General features: G+C 35.9%; 1 protein-coding gene across 3 annotated transcripts in view; it reads right to left on the reverse strand.

Annotated features, from left to right (window-relative positions):
* Window positions 1-25,022, reverse strand: part of WAPL (WAPL cohesin release factor) — an 89,633-nt gene that overhangs the window by 13,948 nt on the left and 50,663 nt on the right. For all 3 annotated transcript variants that reach the window (XM_081158748.1, XM_081158749.1, XM_081158747.1), the window contains exons 5-15: window positions 15,452-15,547; window positions 14,313-14,465; window positions 13,905-14,041; window positions 12,854-12,965; window positions 10,913-11,140; window positions 7,738-7,849; window positions 7,267-7,364; window positions 5,797-5,873; window positions 3,057-3,232; window positions 2,608-2,723; window positions 1,819-1,983 (exon numbers count right to left, since the gene is read on the reverse strand). In XM_081158748.1, coding sequence (XP_081014874.1) covers window positions 1,819-1,983; window positions 2,608-2,723; window positions 3,057-3,232; window positions 5,797-5,873; window positions 7,267-7,364; window positions 7,738-7,849; window positions 10,913-11,140; window positions 12,854-12,965; window positions 13,905-14,041; window positions 14,313-14,465; window positions 15,452-15,547 — 1,470 coding nt within the window. The remainder of the gene's footprint in view (window positions 1-1,818; window positions 1,984-2,607; window positions 2,724-3,056; window positions 3,233-5,796; window positions 5,874-7,266; window positions 7,365-7,737; window positions 7,850-10,912; window positions 11,141-12,853; window positions 12,966-13,904; window positions 14,042-14,312; window positions 14,466-15,451; window positions 15,548-25,022) is intronic.

Below are 25,022 nucleotides of genomic sequence, written 5' to 3' on the forward strand. Positions count from 1 at the left end.
CAAATATAAAGTTGTGTTTATTTTTAACCATCACTAACCCTAGGAAGCATGCTGTCTGATAAAAAGGTTAAATATCAGTAACAGCCCTGTTCTGACCATTTTGCTCTACATCCTACGAAGGCCGAAACCGAAGCATAAATGCTGCTGGTATTCACCCAGGTAAAGTAAGTGTATCTACTAACGAGGCAGGCATTCTGTCCATAAGAACGGAAATCTCAATACTTCCTTTAATTTGGATAATACTGACCAAAAAGTTGAAGCAAAAATTCAAGCAAAAAACCTACAAATTTGAATAATTTTTAAAAACCCAAGCAGAACAGATGAATTAACTGAAAAGAAGAAAGAACACTGAATAAAAACTACATAATATTGGGTAAAAGTAACATGGCCTCAGAGAAAAACCCAGAACTGGAACTCAACTAATAGTATTAAAAATGGAAGTGCACTTGTCAACAGGAGTACACAGTGGAAACCCTAAGTCAAAAAGGGAAGACGCTGACCCTCCTTGCCTTCACTTACTTTATGTTCCCTGTGCTGGCACAGTGCCGAGCATGCAGAGGGCATTTTACATACTGGTATGATTGGGGAAAAACCCCAGGTTACTAAAAACAATTACCTGAAAATCAAATGCCAAGTAGATCTCAAAGACTTGCTTAATATACAGAAGAGTGATATATAAAATTTAATACCCTTTAAATAGAAGTTTTATATGAAACAGCATTTCTTACAATTGGTTCAAGGATCCCCAGGGACTCCCCAAGGTCCTTTCAGGGAGTCTGTGAGGTCAAAATTTCATTCATGACATTCAGAGGTTAACTGACTTCTTTCATTCTCTCTGACTATACAGTCAAGTTTTCCAGAATGCATGTCATGTGATTATGTTATTGCTATAGCGGCTAATGGGATGGGTGCCCGTGTTTCACAATATTCTGTTTTGATTTCTAATTCAGTAAATATGGCGAGAGAGAGCACACATAAACAAAAAATCTTTAATTTTTAAGGGTATAAAGATCACAATGTTTGAGATGAGAATGGGCTCCTCGTGATGACTCAGGAAAAGATCAAGTTGTGGATTACTTTTTGAAGACACAGTTCAAGTAGTATTAGTTTCAAAAAGGCCAAAAGAATTAACAGGTCAGCAAAGGCTTCAGGAACAATGAAGAGGATGGTTCACTGTCACTTCTGAATATATGCAAACTGTCATTTAAGGAAATGACAAAGGCAGCTAGGAACTTATGAGACTGGCAAAAAGTAAAAATTGTAATGTCCACCGTTGTCGAGAAACAAGAACTCAGTTTTTGGGGGGAAGTATAAATGGAAGGGAGAGGGAGTATGTATTTGGGGTAGAATGGGTTGAGGACATCAATTTTAAATATTCACATTTTAACACAATAATTCCTAAGCCAGAAAATTATTCCAAAGACATACTTTGAAAAGCACGGCCCAATATTTAGATACACATAGTCCTGGGCGCAGATCAGACCAGTAAGTGCTGGAGGACTCACACTGGATGAGATGGGGCTGGAGGCTGATTCCTAATTTGTTATTAATAATCTATTTTTGACTCATAAACAAATATGCCTTGTTTATGCTTCTCACTAACAATGCCTAAGGAGTAATTACAACTGCTGGAAGACAGTCAGCAGAGTGAAAGTAAGGGTATTCGTTATGACCCAGTGTACCTCCCCTGAACTAGTGAGAGCAGAACGAGAGTGAGAGAGAGGTGGGGGGGGGGGGGGGGAAGAGGCGGAGAAGGTGCAACTGATGAGGAAACTGGGACAGATGCAACGAACTGAAGGTGTTTAAGTTGTTGCTTACCTGCACTAAAGCCTGAACGGCGTGAACTTGTCCAGCTATCCTTAAATTATCATCTCCTTCTCCACTACAGAAGGAAGAATCGAAAGAACACGATGTTTCCATGTTGACAAGACAATGCCGATTCCGAGCACTGTACTCCACTAGGTTTATCAACAGACCTAGGCCCTATAGAAATAGAAACATGCATGTTACCCCAGGTGAAAATTAAAAGCAAATCAGCACAATATACATAACTTTTACTGGTAATTAGAAACCTAATCAGTGTCCTACCATCTATGAAAAGTTAAAAACTAGTATGTAAGGTAATGATGACTTCACCACATTTTTATTTTTTTTTAATCCTCACCCAAGGATATTTTTCCATTAATTTTAGATAGAGCTGGAGGGAGGGAGGGGGAAGGGATGGGGAAGGGAGGGGGGAGGGGAGGGAGGGAGGGAGGGAGAGAGAGAGAGAGAGAGAGAGAGAGAGAGAGAGGGAGGGAGGGAGGGAGGGAGGGGGGCCCATCAATGAGACGTATCAGCTGGCTCGCAGCCTGACTGGGGCTGAGGGTCAAAACAGAAAACCCAGGTATGTGCCCCTGACTGGGACTCGAACCTGAGACCCTTCGGTGTGCAGGGAGACTTCACCACTTTTTAAAAATCACCATTTTCAGTTCTTATATTTATTATTTGTACATGGGGCCTTCACAGCTCTCTTTTGTACAATAAGATTATGTTCATAAGGAATCTACTGAAACCCGAAACATATGGAACAGCTGGCTCTAACCCCACCCAGTCACTTCCACTCACCAGCACTCGAATATCAAATCTCTGCTCCTGAGGTAGGTACTTTGGAACCTGAAGCACACAGTTCATCGCTGTGCCAATCAAGCCATCTTGTTCTCCTGTCTTGGTGCTGCCCCACTCTACAACAGCAAACAGGGTGGGAAGTGTTACTGGTTCTTCCTGATACCAACAACCCATATTTATTAACAAGGATATTTAAAGTTAGCAATGTATACCTATTTCTTTTTTTGAAACACATTGCTAACTGTAATATTTCCAAGCCAAGATACCAGGCTGGTTCTAAAAATATCAATGCCTGAAAGCAGTTAAATCTATATATGAATAATGAATTACATGATGACACACACAAAAAAAATCACTACACATCAAGAAAAGAAGAAACAAGGGAACAAATTATTTTTACATGTACGTAAACACTCTTTCACTGAGAATCTGTAACGAACATTGCTTACCATTATCATTAGTTAAATTGAGCAACACCCCGATGATGGCCCGCATGCAGTCCTCCACTGCTTTGCCCACGTGGTTAGTGACATTCTGCTGAGGCAGAGGCTTACTATCAGAAAAGCATATGCTGTTCTCAGCACGGTTATACTGCTGAATCAATTCTTCACAATGTTGCAATGCTCTTAAGAGAAAACAAAATGAAGACTATTATGCTAAAAAAAATAGTTATACTAAAAATGTCTTACTTGGGCCTTAATGTTTCAAATCCGTCATAAATGCTGCCAAATTAACTTATTTTCCTATTCCCAAAGTTATAATGTATTAACTAATCATGTACCAAGCATGTCCGGTATCACACTAGCTGCTACATTTGATTTATTTTGGGAAAATCTGATAATTTAAATTTTCCTAGGCCAAGTTAAATTATAAATTCTATATAGAAGTCTTTATCTGTATGACTTATAGAGTTGTCCCTATTTACCATTCTCTCCAACATAACTGACTGACCACATCCCCTCCTGAAACAAGCTAAAATTTTTAAGTGCTAACACAAGGCACGTCTCAATTTCATTTAGGTGTTTTCAATGCATGCTCTTAGCAGGTAGGGACTATTATTTATATTAATACTGCACAATAAATAGCCGTGTATAGATAGGTATGAAATACTTCATGAACATTAGAGCAAATGACAGGAGGTCATTTAATTGATGTGTCTCCTGGCAGACATCAAGGTTATCAGCTGTGCCCAAGGACTCTCAAGATGCTACTCAAAATAACAAGGATATGTAATGCTTAAAGTGGATCTAGTATTTCTGAATACTCTCCTTAAATCACCAAGTCCACTAAAAAAAGTCTATGAGAAAAGACGCAAGCTGACTCCAACAGTTGATTTTTCAAAACCCTTAAAGAAAACTGTACTGTATCTGTCCCCCCTCTAGCTGCTCCTTAAAACATACCCTTTGAAAAGGAAGGCATTACTCATGTCTAATCTAAAATAATTTCTTATTTAGATGTTTAGGGATGTTAGCTAGAACTACCATGCTGTTATTGTTAACTCAAGTGCCTTAAATAGTACTGAGTTAAATCACAGTTTGGATCGAATGGTGGGAGGAGAAGGGCAGGGTATATTATTTAATTTTTCAATACGCCATACCTGCATTTATCAGGGTTCTATGCAAAAGTTTTAAAAGCCAGATGAGTGACCTTTCACAAATATCCAACTCTTACCTCTACTGCTCCTTCTAAGACATTTGACACAAAGTTCCTAATTACAACAAAAGAGCTAAAACCTGCCTTTGTCAGGAGTCATGAAACGTATGAGACATTTTAAAAATCTTAAGAAACAGATTTAACTTGCAAGAATACTCTCTGGTAAGGGAGGGTAAAACGGTAAAAAAACTAGAACACATGCCTTAAGGGTACTAAGTGTGATACAAACTTTACAAAATACAAGAGAGATGGAGAAGAAATTTACAGATTAAGAAAATCTATTAGAAACTAGACACTACTAGAAATTTGAGAATACTGGAAATTGAATATTGACTGCACATGATAATATTAAGCAATTAATAATTTATAGGGTATGAAAATAGTAATGTGGCTATATTTTTTAAGAGTCCTTTTTTACATATGTAAGAATTTATGAATAAAATGATCAACCTGTAGTTTGCTTCCAGATAATCTAGAAGGGGGAATGACAAGGTTACAGACAGAAACAAGACTAGCCATGGCCATAACTGATGGTGGCTCAAGCTGAATGATGTGTGCATCAGGGTTTATTATACTATTTTGTCTCCTTTCGTCATGTATGAAATTCTCCAAAATAAGAGGTTAAAAACCAGATAAAACTTGAGTCAGGGAGTGAACAGGCCTCTGATACTATACTAAGGACTTTGGATATGCATGCATACACAGTAAGGAATCACAGAGAGTAAGAGTTTGAGATTATTTTTACAAAGCAAAGATCTGAGGAAGGTTAACCCCTGCGGTATTGTATTTGACAGGCTAGAGGCCAGAGAGCAAGGGTAGAAATATCAAGAATTAAGATAGAGATATTAGGATGAAACCTGCTGCTCTGAGGTGATAGCATTAACCTAATGTCATACAGGTTGGCTGAGAGTGTGTGAAATGGGGGAAGAAGCTACATATAAATCTGGGGGGAAATGTACAAAAAAGGGGCAGATGAGGGATAGTGGAGTTCATTTATAATAAAAATAAGGACTGATACTTAGTGTTTACTATATGCCAAGCACTGGTCTAGGCTTTATACATATATATATACATACACACACACACACACACACACACACACATACACTAACTCTTTTAATATATATTGTTCATAATATATGTAACATACAAGAGACATTTAAAAATCATTTTTTAAATTTAAAAATATATTTAATATAAAAATATATTTAATATGCACATTTTAAATGTTGTAATTTAACATATAACATGTATATTAATTTTATTGTAACCACCATCTTGAGTAAGTAGATACAATTATGAATCCCGCTCTGAAGAACTTGTAGCAAGTAACTGTCCTGCTCAAAGTTACAAGGGCTGAAGTTCTAAAGCTGGGATCCTCACACTTCACAGTCATCCTGGCTCCAGAGTCTGTGCTCCTACCTTGTACTATACACAGATAAAAGCATTTCATGGAGGAAGAGGAGACAATAGTGTCTTCTTTATGGTCAATCCAAATGCTTTAAATAAAATGAGTGATATTTCACAAAAACTTACTTAGCTGATGAAACAATGAGTTGTGAATCTTTATATGCTATCAAGTAGCTTTGATTCTCTGGATTATGCACTGTTACCTAAAAGGAAAAATTGTGAAATGATTATGGCAATCCATACCTTTCACTCATTTACATACAACACACTAGGACTAGTGCTCCAAAATACATAAAGATGAGAAATTCAGCCCATGTCATGTAAGGGAATAACAATCCACATGTTCCAGATTTAAAATAATCGAGCTATCGCTTTATTACAAAATTAAAATATCACTGTTACAATTGCTTGCTCATAATTTATGTATTCTATGCCATACATTCACTGTAATGAATTTCCAAGCGCTTTGAATGTCAGAAAAGAGCAGTCTCTAACTTATACACAAGATAATAAAGTTCTTAAATGGATTCATTTAGAATAAAAAATATATGGGGGTGGGAAAAAGGTTTACAGTTGTAAGTACATGAAAGTTTATTTTTATATTATTATTTATTAGTTGCATTATTTGCATACAAACAACTATAAACCTACTTTTGCCCACCCCTGTATGTATGTCTATCAAATGTACCTGGAGCACTCCAGAACAGAGAATGAACAATTTCAATTATGCCAGAAATTTTTAAAATTTTTTATTTACTGATGAGAAAAGAGAGAGAGATCGATTTGTTATTCCATTTATTTATGCATTCACTGGTTGCTTCTTGTATGTGCCCTACCAGAGATCAAACCCACAACCTTGGTGTATCGGGATGGCGATCTAACCAACTAAGCTCCCTGGCCAGGGCCAGAAACTTTTAATTACACTACATTATTTTCCCACAGATGTTTCAAAAAGCACCTAGCTACTCGAATCTGATCAATACACAATCTATGCATCCTGAATTTCACTGGCAGCATAAAGTCTAATCTTCAATAAACTAGGTCAAGTTATTCATAAAAGCCAAAGAACAAATATACTTATTGCATACAGTTCAACAGTACCATTCTTCAATGCCAATTATTATTAAGAAAATCCTTAATAGTTAAAAACAAACAAACACCTACTGCATTTAACTATCATTTTCCCTAAACAAGTTAATATACAGGGCGTCCCCAAGAAATGTATACACACTTTAATGGCTGATAGCTCAATTTTGAAAATGAAATGTATTTTAATAAACACTGCCTTTATAATTATTCAAAGTGTGTGTATACATTTTGGGGGGACACCCTATATTTAAGCAGAACTCCACATTAAGGAAAGAAGAAAAACATAAGGCAATATAAACAAACCTGACATGCAAGGTTTCGTATAGGGCAGCAATACACATATTCTTAAAAGACTAAACTGCTCATTTAACTCGTTCATTAACATTGGTAGCTCAAAGAATCACAATGTGAATTTTCTTAAAAGTGAAACTCTATAGCGATATATAAGTTATTTGGCAGTCACAGTTAAGATTAAATAACTTTCTTCAAATAGTGGTCTAGACTTACACTTTCTAGAACTCGTAAACACCTCTCTGCTCCCCATAGGGAGGCTACCAGCTTCTCTTCATTCTCATCTCTACTTAGATGATCCACACATTCTTTCACTAGGAGAGAAGAAACAGGTGCATGTCAGTTAGTGCGCCTCACACCTCAACACCCACCCCTTAGCGAACATTAAAAGCCAACTATACACATGCTATGGATATGCTGGAACCTCTCTGAACATTATTTAGTCTAAGCCCTATACTATTACAAGTTGAAATGTATGAGACTCTAATTTGTTGTAATTATTTTCTTTCCATAACTTCCTAATTTCAAAGCATTAATGGCATTTCCTTTAAAAGTTAGAGATTTGCAAGATGCTACTAAAAAAACATCTTTACAAACTGATGCAGTTATTTCTGAAATATGTACGTAAAATATTCTCTTCAGGCTTTTAAATAATATATAAAAATGTTATACGTGTATTTATCATACCTTTATCTACAATATGATCCAGACCACCCAAAAGCCGGAGTTCTTCTTTAAACCAGTCTCCTGCTCGTTTAGAAGTAAGGGACAGTAACGTCTCCATGGCTAAATGCCCAGTCTAAAAATCAGAAGTACCATTAATGAATCTTCATTCTTAGCAATGACTATGAGGCAACACTTCTAGAGATTTCCTTTAGAAAAATTCACTGCATGCTACCAGCCCATAGTATTCTTTTTTAAAAATTTTTAACTGATTTTAGAGAGAGGAAGGGAGAGGGAGAGAGTGAAACATCAATCAGCTGCCTCCTGTACACACCCCAAACTGGGACCAAACCGCAACCTGGGCATGTGCCCTGACCTGGAATGGAACCAGGGATCTTTCAGTGCACAGACCGATGTTCAACCTACTGAGCCACACCGGCCAGGGCCACAGTGCAGTAAGTGCTTTTATAACTAAAACTGAAGTGATGTTAGTTTTTACCTGAATAGTCTAAGTTGAAAAAATGATTTTAACCACTGGCTTGCTTTCATGGAGAAAACCCATTATTTAAAGTAGTCTATCATTTATCAGTTCATTGAAATAGATACTGGTGTTATTTCTCAGGTATAGAGGCTCAAGGGTAGGACTGTTGAATTAACTTATCACGAAGGTTAAAACAAGTAACACTTCAGGAGCAAAGTGTGCGTGTGTCAGCTGTCCTGAATCCCTCAAAAGCTCATCACTTCAAAATTTTTCCTGAGTAAAAAATGGTATCTTATTGCTTTGGTTAGTATTGTTCTAATTATAGTAAACTTCAGCATCTTTTCACATATAAATTTTCTACTGCAGAAGCAGCTTTGATACACATTGTGTGGCCACCATGACAAAATTATATATAATTTCAGGACCACCACTAGAGGAAGCACAAAAAGTGTGTCATATTTACAACAAGACTGAAGGTTTTGTTTCTCTTTATTTGCCTTTAATTATTATTTTTCTTTTATATTGTATTCCACTCTAGAAGCATATAGCTATCCCCCAGCAAAGAGCTGTATGGTTCTTGTTGCAATAGGAGCTTCAGCATAACAAAAGAAATGGTTTAATTAGCAAAGCTGAAAAGACCTGGTTTTCTTCCAAAAGCTTCTTTCCTTTGTAAGATGTAAATTTACATTAAGTCCTCCTGGATTATTTGGAACTGAATATAAATTAGGTATTTAGAAATGCAAAAAACATTTCACCATCAAATCTTAGTATTACAGATTTAGAAAAGATCTAGAACATTTTAGTCCAATCTTTAAAAAGGTTGATGTCCAAGGTCATAAACATAGAACTGAATTCAATATCACAGAAACAGATCCATTTTGCCTAATTCTCCTTCTAAGCCCCTGAACGAGTAACAGGGAGACTCAATGAGACTGGTTCAAGTACATTAGGCTCACGAGTCAGAGTCTGAAGCCTAACGAGGCTTGCTCGATTTAGGAAGAAAGGGGACAGTAACTTGATGTTAACATGGAAAAGCTCCTGTTTTTATGCTAAAAAGGGAATTTATCATTTATTTCTCTTGGCATAAAAAGGATTGTTGACATTTTAGGCTACGTTTAGTGTATTATAAGCTAGCATTTTAACACAGCCTACAATTCAAACATTTTACTTGAAAACTGAAATAGTCCTGAGTTAAAAAAGCACAGCCAAATCATTAATGAGAATATTATATTCAGCTACTGTTAGCTCTGTTATTTAAATTATATCTGAAAACATTATAATATTAATATTTTAAATTATCTTTACATGGTGCATCAAGAGTAGCAATATATTTCAAGGAAGAAATTAAGCAACTAATAAAACAAAACATACACGGGGGGACAGTCAATGTACAAACTGTCTAAGATTTAAAACAAACAAATATTAAGTTAGGAGGGAAAGAGACATTCTAAAATTAGCAATTCTGTTCTGGTTTTAATCATGTAAGTAAACTATTTATTTAGTACAGTATAAGAAAATACCCTAATAAATTCAACAAACCATGGAGGAAATGCAACAAACAAGTTTATCATGTTATTTAATACCAAGTACCTGGAAAGAATTTAATGTTGAATAATATGGGAGACAAAACAAACAAAACGCTAAAGGTATGCAGCAAATAAAAATTATAGGCTTATATTTATTTTTTAATGTCATTAAAATTTTGTACATGTTATAAAAACATTAAAAGTAAATAAAAACTGTGACTACATTTTAAAAGTAGCATAAAAGTAGTCTGGTGAGACAGAGGGATTGTTTACCCTCTATCTGAGCATAAAGCAACTGTCTAACTTCGATACGTGAAAGTACTATTTAGTAGTGTATGTCAATTTTGTATCGTGCCTTTTAATGCACTTGCTTCCCCCCCTCAAGCCCCACTTTATTCAGATTCCCTACTCTATCTTCACCAAGCAGAGCAATATCCCTAAGTCACATCTGGCTGGCACAGCAAAGCATTCTGTAATTTCTGAGGCAATTGCTGGAGTCTTCAGTTCAGTAAGCAGTAGGAAAAAACACTGTTTATATCGTTTTGACATTGGAAAATACCTGAAAGTCAGGTTACGTATAAACAAATAATTTTATTTTTTCAAAACGACAAGGTGAATTATCTTCTACTTGCCTGATAATCTTGGGGGGTATTATTGATTCTACAAGTAAAAAAGACGGATAAAAAAGAACTGGAATCAACCAAAAGCAACACAGTCAACTTAAAACTTGGAGAGATGTGTTGAACATAAGGGTAACTACTGGCCACTGCCCCAATTATAAGGGACACTGCTGCAGGGAGGGCAGCTGTCTCCAATCCTCCTTCTGAGACGTGGTACCTGAAGCAATGAATGAGACTCCCTGACACTGGCCTCGAAGATTCTCTGAAACTCACAAGAGTTAAGAATGCAAATTCCTAACAGCTTAAATGTCATTTCTATATTTAAAAAAAAAAAAAAAATCAAGAGAAAAGAATTAGGCAAAATGCAATAAAAATTTCACTGGTAAAAAACTAAATATAGATGGGCTAATTTAGGAATCTCAGGCAGAGAACAGAATTACACTAAGGACTAAACCTCGGGAGGATTGTAAACCAAGAGGTTAAATGATTTGTCCAAAATCACACACCTGCTGTGACTAATTTAAAACTTTCTGAAAGTAATTTTCATTTTATGATGGAAAGAAGGAACCCACCGTTATATTTTCTAGATCAAGATGCTTGTTGTGTACAGTTTCACAGAGCCTTCGAATTTTTTCCTTGATTTTGTTCATGTCTTTTTCATTCAGTAGCTTAGCTGAAGAAGCATCTTGTTCCAGTTCTAGGAGTCGAATCATTAGATCCAGGCTAGCTCTATCAAGATCCATGTTCAAACGATCTCTACTCAGTATGTACATGAGGGCAGCAGTACAAAGGGAAAGATTCTACAACAGACCCCCCAAAAGTGATGTAATCGATTAGTGGCAATTTCAGAAAATAAGACCACTTTGACATTTATTCACATGGTGGAAAGCTTGAAAATGTTTTATTCATTGAAACCCCCACCCCTTAAAATATTCTACAGAAATGTGAATTAAATAAACAAAGCATTGCTGCTTCAAGTTGTGCTTTCTGCACATCTCCTACATATTTCTGTGGCCATTCCATGCTAAACAAGGCGTTCTCAGAACTTTCTTCTACCCGCTCTCTATATTTTACAATATACTTCACTATCATTCTTTATGATTAAGTAGATAAAGTTGAATTTCAAGAAACAAATTTCAATGAATAAAATCAATAATGTGTGTTTTTAAACCTATATCAGAAACTTAGCTATGTTTTTCTGTAAAATAAACACAACTGAGTTTGTGTCGATATATAAAATTAAAATGTCCAAACACATTTACACTCATTTCTTTAAAATAAACCAATCAGGTCTGGTTGAACCAAGTATTTAAAAATAAAATTATGTGTTCTCAAAATCATTCAAATCAAGTAGTTGGCACATTTTGCTTGTAATAGGTACTAAAATCCACAAGTAATGAAAGTGATACAGTTCAGGTAAGTATTATTCCAACATTTAAGATACATTGTAGTTACACTTATTTCAATACATAGAAACAATTAACTGTGTAGACATTTAAACTTTAAATCCCCAAAAGTAGAGATATTTCAGACTAAGTGACTAATTAAATGTTTACACAGAAAATTACTTTTGGAAATTAAGATGACATAGTATAAGCCACGGGTGGGAAATCATTTGGTCTGGCCCTGCCGAGGCAACCGCAGTTACAGCCATCACATTAGGGGTAAGTGTTTGACCAAATATAGCAGGCTAATTTTTAAGTAGATAATTTTGTATGGCCCATGAATGATGTTAAATATCCAAATGGCTCTTGGCACAAAAAAGGTTCCCCACCCCGATATAGGCCTTGGGAGATCCACTGCCCCCAAGAACACACATTAATGCCTTGGTCCTCTCACAAATGCATAACAAAACAAATTAACAGTTCTCCTCCCCTAACTGTTCTGTATCTGCTACAACTTGGTAATGGAGTTATCCCCACTCAGGGGTAGGTACATTGCTTTCAGTTTCAGAAGACTCAGATTGTCTCTCCTATTCTGCATTTGAAATATAATTTCCCTAAACAAAAATACAATAAAGGTATTTCAAGATAATTAGTAATATTTATTTTTAACTTCAAAAATATTAAACCTGACTTTTATTACGTATTTTTAAGAGAAAGCAACATCAAAGTCAAAAAGAAAATGAGGAGTTCTTTTTCACAATGAGTGATGTCCAGATTCAACATCCAGACAAAATGCTCTTAAAAAAAAATTCAAAATCTTTTTGTCATGCTATTGATATCAAAGAGTAGTAAAAGATTTTTTCTGGTACCTTCTGATTAGAGAAAATCAATGTTTATAGAATTAAATATCCCATACGTTATGATAACTAAATAAAGGTCATGAGAAAATAATCTTCAATGATTTATTAAACAAAAACTTCTGGCATGAAGCTCTATATATTTAGCAAATAAAACTCAACCACATTTAGGAAATATTTATATGTGAACATACAATAAAGATATTTGTCAATAACCAAATAGACTACAATTTTTAAATAATGCTTCTCAATACCAGAAACTTAAAAATACCTGATGGTGCTGGGAATCATCCAAGGTTTTAAAGACCATTGCTACCATTCCGTGTGCTCTCAGGTGCATTCGAAAACTGGGCATGGCACATTTAGTAGCCAAGCTAATAACACTAGAAGAAAATAAGACTAGGTTAGGGAGACTACAAATAGCTAGTGCATTAGTATTTTGTTTGCACAATACCAAAACAAGCAAAGGGGGTTAGGATGTCAAAGCTATTGCCTGTACAGATCACAATATAAAAAGCCTGGGCAAACCAAATTATTAAAAATTTACATATGTATAATACGTGATTAGGTATGTTATGTTAAACTATATAAATAACAAATGAGTGTCTTTAGGTTATTTCTTTTTTTTCCAAAAGAAATATGTTTTTATTGATTTTAGAGAGGGGGGAAGGGAGAGGGATAGAGAGAAATACTGATGAGAAACATCGATTGGCTGCCTCTTGCACGCCCCCTACTGGAGATGAAGCCTGCAGCCCGGGCATATGCCCTGATGAGAATCGAACCAGTGACTCTTGGTTCATGGGTTGATGCTCAACCACTGAGCCACTATGGCCAAGCTTTAGTTTATTTCTTACGTTACTTACTACCATTAAAAGCAAAAAGTCTCAGCTACTTTTCATAATGCCTCTAATACACGAATTTTATAAATATTTAATTGAATATATTCTGATTGACTGGATAATTCAATCAAATCAAGATATTCAATCCATTATAGTATGCAAAAGATTACCCAAATTAAATATGCTTAAATGAATCAAATTCATTTAAAATAGTGAGCTGAAAAAGAACTTAGGGATTCTTTAGCATAACACTTCTTTCAAAAATCTGGAAACTGAAGCCTAAAAGGCTATGGATATCTAACTTTCCTTCATCTATACAGAATAAAGTCCCATATAAGAAATCAACCACATTTTAACATATTATCACTGGCTATAAACTACATCCACGATAACAAAAGCACAAATGTTTAGCTCTAACCACTTGAAAAACTTTAATGAGCTATAGCATGCATATAATTATCAAGTGTAAAAATAAGAGCTTACCTAAGGCAACGTGTGTTTAGAGGCTGAGTGCTCTTTAAGCCACTTAACAAATACTCAATATCATCAGTGAACTCTTGATTTTCACCAAATTCCACCACATCATTGAAGTGCTTCACGTGCTGAACAACAGTATATAACTGCCAAGAAAAATAAGTCCATCTCTTTTGTAACTATGAACTAGTATAGTTAGTTAAATCTACAAACTTGCTGTACTTTATTTAAAAGTGTATAAAATCGCTTATTATATGGCAACTAAAAGATGTTTTTAAAACACTGGTAGTACTAGGACAAGACAAGTTTGTGACTCAAAGCTGTGAATAGCAGTGTACTGTATAAGTTGAAGACATTAAAAGGCTAAATGTTACACAAAAATCTGTCCGTGCAGAGTACAACTATATGGCTGCTTACTTCTTTGTCTTCTTTTCTGCATTTTAGTGCAGTAACTATTTCCTGGTAGGGCTGAGTAGGTATCGTCACAGTTTTTATCACTTTGGGTGGTGGTGCAGGAGCCTTAAAAACTCCATCATCTTTTTGATTTGGTTCCTTTGAAGACATCCTCACCTATTGAAAAAAAGATGGGAGGAGGCCTCGGAAAGGTCATAAGGGATATTTTACGATTCCATTCACTACTAGGTAAGATTGATACACGTTTTATTCACAAAAGAACCACTCAGGAATTCCTTCTCTTTCTTAAACTTACATTTCACACAATCTGCTGCTATTTACCTCTAGGACCATTAAAAGGAATAAAAACCACAATCCCATATATAAATAGCATTAATACGAAGTTAGGGATGGGACAGAGAAACTACAACAGAGAGACAAAAGAATTTTTAAAGTACAGGAATCTGTAGTTTAGGGTAGAAATAAATAGCCATAATAAGAGCACCGTATATAATTACTAATACACACAATGATAATTTTATACTAGTAAAAGGAGCTAACATATTCAACTTAAGAAGAGAGGGAACTAATTATACATTGTATTTTAGAAAGATCTCTATTCCTAACTTTTGCTGCTATCAATAGCTCCAGGTGACTGAGGTGTTACCATTATCTAGAAGTATTAATATATATGGTCCTACCAGTTATTCTGAAGAAATTAATTTGTAAGACTCTTTTTCAAATGTGTTATGAATCGAAAGGTATTACTGGAATGCAGAAAAAAGTTCTCTAAAAAGCGAATTAACCACTGAAAGCCACTTTAAGATATATGCAGGATGGAATTTATAATACAACTCTTAATACAAATTTCAAATATGGACAACTTTGCCCTTTAAAACGAAATACTATAATTCCATAAAATGTGGGTCAGAAGAAGCAAAAATATTTTTTATTAATAACCTTTTATCTATAACCTAGAAGGCCCAGAATTTCTATAATCCTGTCCACAATCCTCACTTTTCCAATGAATTAAACTAAATAGTAATTAGGAAGTCACTAAATTTTAATTAGGAAGTCCAAAATAAACAGGAAAGTCAGAGAAATTCAAATTATGAATAAAGATAATAAAACAAACATGAAATTAAAAAGTACAGTTCACTTACTGTGACACTCTGAGGTTTTACTACTGGTGGTCCAGGTAGTTCTTCTGAGTCTGGATGGTTCCAATGTCTGGCATTATACACAGCTTTCGTAGGAGACTACAGAAATGAGGAAAAGGTCAACTGTTTCCATATTTTTGCATCCGTATAAAACTGTCTCATTTCATAAAATAAAAATCATAATGAATCATTTAAATGCATAAACGTATACCCGAGACAGAGCAGGACGGACAATACGCAGCTCATATTCCCACCATGCTCCCACGCCTATGGCAGACGAGTCAACTGTGGTCTTCTCCCACAGAACTGACAATCAGTGCTCCAGAGGACAACTATTACCAACCAGCAGAAGAAATTAAACCTCTTGACAGGCTTGTGCTAACTTATTAATCAGTATAATTAATTCAATATGTTCTTTATTCCTCATGCTAGTGATTCACGCCCCACATTCTTCCAACCATGGAAATAGGGCAGCAGCTTGTAACAAGTGATAAAGGCCCACATTCATTTAAGTGAAACTGCTAAGGCCAGATGAGTGCTATTATGCAAGTTTTCAAATTTTATTAAGGTAAATATGGTACATATGCCACATGTTACAAAACAGCAGAGTCTAAAGCAGTACTATGTAATAACACTCGATTTCTGCAACAAAATGTACACGTATTTACACCAAGTGGGTTATTGTCCCAACTCAGTTTAGGGTAGCCTGCTGGCAAATCAATTTACTATAAACAATGAAATATTTTTTCAGTTTAACACTCTGGATTTCAAAATTGAAAATTCAGAATAAAGAACTGTGAACCTGTATAATCAAATCCATACGATTAAACTTGTATAAAATGAACATATCCTTATTTTCGAAGGAGACTGATTAAACAAAGACTGACAACGTTTCTTCCATCCTTTACAAAAGTGATGTTAAATTTTGTCCTTTATCCTTCAAATGAATGGTTTTCATCTCACTAGAGATTTTCTGTTTATTAAGAGTTTAATAATCTATGTATTTTCAATACTATATACAAAAAAATAAGAGTACAAGGAGAGATGTACTTCAGGACTGGCCAAAAAATCAACATTAAAAAAGTAACCATCTTCCCTTACTAGCTGCAGTGAACTAACATAATTGGAATTAAACACCATACAAAATTATCTTTTTATACAAATTATTATCTTCAAAATAACCATGTTATGACATCAAGATCACAGTGTAAACTCTACAAGAACTGTTTGTTCTTGCTTATTAAAGATTTTTAGAGAGAGAGGAAGGGAGAGTGTGAAACATTGATCTGCTGCCTTCTACACCGCACTGGAGGATGCCCAACCACTGAGCCATACCAGCCAGGGCAAGAACTGATTTTTAAAAGATCAAATTTAAATTGATTCACATATTAAATGTGTTAGAAAATCTTAATACTAAAAGGAATCCTACTGTGAAACTTACATGAAGTAGAAAGTCTCTCATTTGTATTCTGTATACAGACCCATTGTTCTTATGTAACATGCTTGCAAAAAGTGATGGTGCATTAGTAATCTAAAGCAAGTCATGCACTCACACAGTCACTTAATTAGGCCTCTTGAGGCACAACCACATAGGCACTCAAGCATCCACCATATAATCTATATGCCTACTAGTTGATAGATCCCTCATTTAAGCAACCTCTAATACCGAAAGCACAGACCTTTGGAAAGAACAGGTGCCTCAAAGCTCAAGCACTTTACTTAAAAAGCACTGATTTCAGCCCTGGCCAGGTGGCTCAGTTGGTTGGAGTGCTGTCCTGAGCAACAAAAAGGCTGTGGGTTCGATCACCTGTTAGGGCAGCTGATAGATATTTCTCTCACACATTGTTGTTTCTCTACTCCCCTTGCCCTAAATCAATAAACATATCCTTGGGTGAGGATGAAAAAAAATAAATATGAAAAGCACTGATTTCAGGTAACCCTTCGGATAATACAAAGGTTATTTGCCCTGGCCGGTGTGCTCAGTTTGTTGGGAGAAACCCAGTGCACCAAAAGGTTTCCGGTGCAACTCCCAGTCAGGACACATGCCTGGGTTTCAGACTTGATACCCAGTAGGGCATGTGCAGAAGCCAGCCTATCGATGTTCCGCTCTCCCATCAATGTTTCTCTTTCTCTCTCCCTCTCCCTTCCTCTCTCTAAAAATAAAAATAAAAAAAAATCAATAAAAATATTTTTAAAAATAAAAAGGAGGGAGGAGGGAAGGGGGGAAGGGGAAGGGGAGGAAAGGAAGGGAGTAAGGGAGGGAATAGGTTATCTGGTACCAGAGGTAGCAAAATAGCAGAGCAGGTAAAGGTTCTAAATTAAATTGACACCCTCCTAGTTAATTGTGAGTGGCAACACATTGAAGTTAACAAAGACAACTCAGGAATCAGATGGTCTGGATTAAAAGACAGATAAATGGTAAGCTCTCCTACTACCAGTTGTTACTCAACATTTTTCTCATCTCTGTTAATAACTACCTACTGCAATGGGCTGTAGTGAAGATTAAATAAATATATGTAAGACACTTGGAAGAGTGCCTGAAACAATATATGCTATACAAGTATTAATTATTATTGATAATACCAATGACAGTTATTATGTAATTATGTGCAATTGTCTGAATACAGCATCTTCAGAAAAAAAATTGGAATATATATTGTCTCCCAACTAACAGAGAGACTGCAATAAACAAATGGAATAACTGACATGAAAACACTCTGTTAACAGGTATTATTAAAAAGCAGACTAGGATATATTGTTCTAACTCATCTCAAAAGTCCTTGAGATGAGTTAGAACAATATAGAGGCAAAAATCCTCAATAAAATACTACAGAAACAAATTCATGAGCACATTAAAAGGATCTCACACACCATGACTAAGTGGGATTTATCTCTGACATGCAAGGATGGGTCAACATGAAAATCAACCAAAGTGATACACCACATTAAACGAAAGGACAAAAATCACATGATCATCTCAACAAGTACAGAAAAAGTATCTGACAAAATTCAACCTTTTCATGATAAAAACATTCAACAAACTTGGGATAGAAGGAAATGTGACCTCAACATAATCAAGGTCATATACTTTTTAAAAAAATCCCACAACACAATATTACCCTCAACAAACAGAAACTAAAAGCTTTTCCTCTAAGATCAAGAACAAGACAAGACACCCTCTCTCACTGCTTTTATTAGAAATAGTATTGTACATACTAACAAAAGGAATTAGACAAGAAATAAAAGGCATCCAAAACAGAAAGAAGTAAAATGTTCTCTATTCACAGATGACATGATATTATATATAGAAAACCCTAAAGATTACACATACAAAAATAACTTTTAGAATGTATTCAGTAAAGTTGTACAATACAAAGTCAAGATAGAAAAATCAGCTGCACTTCTATACAACTAACAAAAAAACAATCCAAAAGATAAAATGAAGAAAATCCCATTTACAATAGCATCAAAAATTTTTAAATGCTTAGGAATAAACTTAACCAACGAAGCAAAAGATCTGTATATCGATAGCTACAAAACACTGCTGAAAAGAAACTAAAGACACAAATAAATGGAAAGACAGCCTGTCTTCATGGATTGAAAGACAATATTGTTAAAACGTCCATACTACCTCAAGTGACCTACAGATTCAATGTATTCCTATCAATGATATTTTTTACAGTAATAAGAAAAACTTAAAATTCATATGGAACTACAAACAACCTTAAATAGCTAGAACAGTCCCCCCCCTGCCCAAAAACACCTTGGAGGACTTATGCTTCCTGATTTCAGAACACATCATGAAGCTACAGTAGTCAAAACAGTAGGGTACTGGTATAAAGACATACATATAGACCAATGGAACAGGGTAGATAGCCCAGAAAGAAATCTACATATATATGGTCAAATGATCTTCACCAAGGGTGCCAAAACTACACCAGTGGGGATAGTCCCTTCAACAAATGCTGCTGGGAGCCTAGCCAGCGTGGCTCAGCAGTTAAGCAATGACCTATGAACCAGGAGAGCCCAGTTCAATTACCAGTCAGGACACATGCCCACCCAGGTTGTGGGCTTGATCCTTAATAGGTGGTGTGCAGGAGGCAGCCAATAAATGTCTCTCTCATCACTGATGTTTTTCTCTCTCCTCTCCCTTCCTCTCTCGGAAATCAATAAAAAAATATGTATTCTTTTTTAAAATGGTGCTGGGAAACTGGATTATACAAAAACCAACTCAAAATGGATTAAAGACTTAAAGATAAGATCTGAAACCATGAAACTCCTAGAGAAAATGCAAGAAAAGATACAGAACACTGGGTCTGGCAATGACTTCTTGGATATGACACCAAAAGCACAAGCAACAGAAGAAAACATAGACAAGCAGGACTAGATCAAACTAAAAGCCTTCTGCACAGCAAAGGAAATAACTAAAAGAATGAAGTGGCAACCTACAGAATAGGAGAAAATACTTGCAGATGATATACTTGATAAGTGTTTACTATCGAAAACAGTTGACCCTAGGGGGACATCTGTAATACTAACAATAAAGATAAATAAAATTAAAAGAAAGAAAATATAGCTGACCCTTGAACCACACAGGTTTGAACTGCATGGGTCTACTTATACACATTTTTTCCAATAAATACACCTGGCCTTTTGTATCTGCAGGTACTACATCTGACAATCAAACCAACAGTCGATTCAACCTATGGTGGATTGTGAAACAGTATTTTCGAATTCTCACCTGCAGATCAAAATACTGTCTTCATTCCACATTTGGCTGAATCCACAGATGCAAAGCACCGAGTGTAGTTTTTTTGGAGAGTCAAAAGTTATACATGGATTTCTGACAGGGGGATACAGGGATGCAGTCAACGCCCCTAACTCCCACATTGTTCAAGGGTCAACTATAAAAGGAACTCTTACAATTCAACAGCAAAATAAATAAATAAGAAATAAGAAATGGGCAAAGAACTTTGAATTTCTCCAAAGAAGACATGCAAAGGGCCAACAAGGCATATGAAAAGATGCTCAACACCATTAATCATTTAAAAAAATGCAAATCAAAATCACAATGAGATATCATATCACACTCAAAAAAACAGAAAAAAACAAACGTCGGCAAGAATGCAGACAAATTGGAAAGGTTCCTTAAACACTGTTAGAGGGAATTTAAATGGTACAGCCATTATGGAACACAATATGGAGGTCCCCAAAAAATTAAAAATAGAACTACCACATAATCCTACAATCCTACTTCGGGGTGTTTATCCAAAGAATTGAAATCAGGATCTCTAAGAAATATTTGCACTCCCATGTTCACTGCAGCATTGTATCACAATAGCCAAGAAGTGGAAACAACCTAACTGGCCATCAACAGATGAATGGATAAAGAAAAATGTTAGATATATCCACACACCAGATTATTACTCAACCATAAAATAGAAAGAAATCCTATCACATGCTACCATATGGATGAGCCCTGTGAACCCTGATTGTGGGGGGAGGATACCTACTAAGAAGGGTTCCTGGTGGCTATCTGGGCTCAAATAAAAAACCAGAAGCCCAACAGCCATTTCTGCATAACAGCCTCTCATGCAAACTGTACTTCCTGCAGAAGCCTCTGCGCTAACCTGCCTACCTCTGTACTGAACTGCCTACCAGCACTGTTTCTCCGTCATTTCCTGGAATCCTATTTCAATCAATAGGGTTGGGGCTTTCCCTATTTAATCAGAGCTGTAGAGCTCTGACCAATCAGTATGGTTCTATTCTGGCCAATCAGAACAGTGTCATTTGGACCAATCAAACTGTGAGAACTTGGCATCCTCATTTGCATGAGGATGGACCAATAAGGAACCAGGGGCAGGATCTTCTGTCCTCCTAAGCAAGCTCCCCTCTGGCTGGGAGAGTGCATTCTCCCCTGAAGACAAACTTAAAAAGAGCAGAGCTGCTTGGCTGAACAAGGGCCTGACACCCTGGCTGCCTGGCTGGGGAGCAGCCTCGCAGCCATGCTGTTTTCACAGCGGCTCTGCATCACAACTGAGCTGTTCTACAGCAGTGCTCTTTTCACAGGAGTGCTATAGCACTGTTTGCACTGAATAAAGTTTCCTTCTTGACCACACCCCAAACTGGGGATTCCTGTTGGCACTGAACTGGAGTCAGCTACCACTGGTTGACACCCTTAGGATGTTGTGCTAAATAAGGCAATCTCAGAAGGGCTAATACTGCATGATTCCACTTATATGAACTATCTAAAGTTGTCAACCTCATAAAAACAGAATGAATGGTGGTTGACAAGGGCTGGTGGGAAGAATAAATGGGGAGTTGCTGTTCAATGGGTATAGAGCTTCAGTCATACAAGATAAAAAAGTTCTAAAGAGATCTGTTGTACATCATGGTGCTCACAGCTAATAATACTCTACTGTACATTAAAAGTTTCTTAAGAGGGCAGATCTCAAGTTGTGGTTTTAACCACAATAAAAAAATTTTTTAAAAAGCCCTTGAACACTTAACTGTGTAGACAATAAATGAATAAGTTATATTAAAAGGACATATTCAATCAACTTTGTTTACTCTGTTAAACGAATAAGGCAGTTTTTGATGATGTTTTACCATTTTAATGGTAATGAGTATCTAAAAGAAAGTGGATCCAATTAGAACTTTTCCTTGACTATTAACTGGAAGTTGTACATGGTTAATATAGAGCTTAATATAGGGAGGGGGAGGAGATAAAGACACATCCTACTTTCCAAAAATTGGTATAATATCTGAATGTGGTTAATACACACTGGGGAGAGGGACCACAGGTGCTTAACAATGACTGACTCCGAGCTCTTTACATTATTCCAAAATGATATGGAAATTCACATGCACCTGAATGAATTGTATATGAAAATCACACAACGCTTATATGACGACATTCAGTGAAAGTGATTGTGTACAGTATCTGCAAAAAATATATAGCAATCAACTTTCCATGAAAAATGAAATTCATCCTTACCATACCATTTAGCAACCTAGCTAAGTTTTATCTGGGTAATTCTGATTGCACCACCAGGCTCATCTTTAATCTTGTTAATTTTATTCTGGTTTGTAAAGCAGACACATCATATTAACCAGATTCCTTAACTTTTTCTCTCTTAAAATATTTGTGAATTCTGTTTGTTCTGCAATCTGACTGAGAATATTTAAGAGTAAGTACAAAGCTCTTTAGGAATAAGCTAAGATTTGAAATTTTAACATAGTTCAGTCCTAGTCATCTTGAATATACTATTTTTTACTATTCAATTATCCAGGGCATGACAAACAAAGAGAACCTCAAGTTTAACACTCTATTACAGCTAAGGAAAAAATATGCCAATGACAGACCTATGAAACATTTATCCATGAGAGAATCCAGCTTCTATCAAAATAATAGATACAAATTAGTTTTTACAATTATAATGCCAATGCTATGGTTAACATAGTGGTGTGTTAAATCACAATTATAAAGCAGAGGAAAGAAAAGTTACTTCATGAAAAGCTAAGAAGAAATGACAGTGTTATACTATCTTTCATTAAAGTAGTTCCCAAAAGGAAAAAAAATTAGAATAACTGCTTTTAAGTCATAAAAACTTTTAAAATATTACCAAATTGATTTCTGAGTTTGAAAGAAGACTATGTACTAAATGAGGGCAAATACAATATAAGCTAATCAGAATTCATCCAGCCTGCCCTGGCCAGGTGGCTCAGATGGTTGGAGCGCCATCCTGTATACCAAAAGGTTGCAAGGTTTGATACCCAGTCAGGGCTTGTACGGGAAACAACCAATCAATGTTTCTCTCTCACACCAATGTTTCTTTCTTTTTCTTTCTCTCTCTGCCCTCCTTCCCTCTCCCTCCACTTCTCAAATCAATAAACAGATCCTCCGGTGAGGATGAAAATAAATTCATCCAGCCTTTCCCACTGAAGAATAACCTGAGAACAAAATCACACTCTTACCAGTAATTCAATCAGCATGTGCCACAACTAAGGAAATTCTGAAAAAAGCAAAGGGCTGCAATGCACAAGTATTGGGGGGGTACTTTGGTGGCAATTCAAAGGGGAAAATTAATCTGGATTTGGCCTTTTAAAAAATTGTTAAGGATGTATTTTTTTTAAAGGTGGGTGTTAGAACCTGAGGAAGTTTGGGGGAGAAAGTTTTACAAAGATTAGGATACCTTTTAGCTCTTTAGAACTTTTTTTTTTTTTTAATCTGCTTTATTCCCAGCTTTAACTACATGGATATTTTTGGTGCTGAAGTTCCTAAGAAAATTCCACAACTATACCAGCCCCTACTGCGTGCACGAGGTTAAGGTCCTACTTCCACAGGGAAATAAATTTCTATCCTTGGGGGTTTTGAACAACTAGACCTCTAGAACTTAAAAAGCAGTTCCTTTTATTAGGATTCTTCTAACATGGGGAAAATGTAGCCATCATCCATTAAAACACGATCCAATTTGGATACAGGTACTCTTCAGGTGTTCCTAGTTCTCCACATGACTACCTGACTAAGCCACCAGCATTACTGCCAGCCCAGTCTACAGCCTCTCAAGCTGCACCAAAAATGGGCTTCACAAAACTAAAGATAAAGCAATTTTGGCCTTTCTTCCTGGAATTTAGAGGGCTATATGGGTAGGAAGGGTAAGGAGGTTTTGCATCAAGCTTTCCTTCACACTCAGTACTAGGGGGTGGGCTGCTAACCTACCCAGTACACACCTGTATTGAGTGTATGGCATATACTTACCCATCATCCCACAAGGAAGCGGAGTAAATTAACTAGTCACTCTGGACCAAGCCCCTCAAAACAGAGGCAAATTCAGTGAACCAAGGCATGTGGTAATAGCCCCAGTTCACCTAGTTTCTTAAAGAACCATATTAATCTCCTGATTCAAGAAACACCTCTGGCCAGGACAGAGCATGGAAGGAAAATGGAACTTCTGGGAAGGGCCATGCCATGTGGAGTTTACAAGGTGTTGTTTAGTCCACAGCACAAGAAGATGGCAGCATTACTAACATTTAGTCAGCTCTTTAGAACTTTTAACTATAATCATATAATCTCAAATTGTTCTAAATTATGACAAAAATAAACTTAAAATTTAATAATTTGTTCACTATTCGGAGGATTAAATTACTGTAGAGAAAACTACAGACATCTCTAAACTAAAACCAAGGATGTCAGTACTGCTTAAGAACTAGATATTTAGAATATGTTAACATGAAGAGAATATAATACACAGGTATACAAAGGAGAAACAGCTGAAAAACCTTTCCTCCCTGATTCAATTAAATTCTACATATAAACCTTTTAAAGATACAGCTGCTATTTTTATGAGAAAACTGTCAACTCCTATCGACCTGAAGAACAATGCATACTACTACTCAGCTGTTTGTGAAGATAACTTCAAAAGTATAATTGGTAGTGAAACTTTTATAAAAGCAAGCCATTATCACATCAGAATATCACCTTGAAATAGCATAATATAAACATAAACTCTTAATGTCCAAGTAACAAAACATAAAATTCCATACTGTGTGAAAATACAACTTAGCTTTTAAT

Source organism: Miniopterus schreibersii (assembly GCF_964146895.1).
Source record: "Miniopterus schreibersii genome assembly, chromosome: 14".
Lineage (NCBI taxonomy): Eukaryota > Metazoa > Chordata > Mammalia > Chiroptera > Miniopteridae > Miniopterus > Miniopterus schreibersii.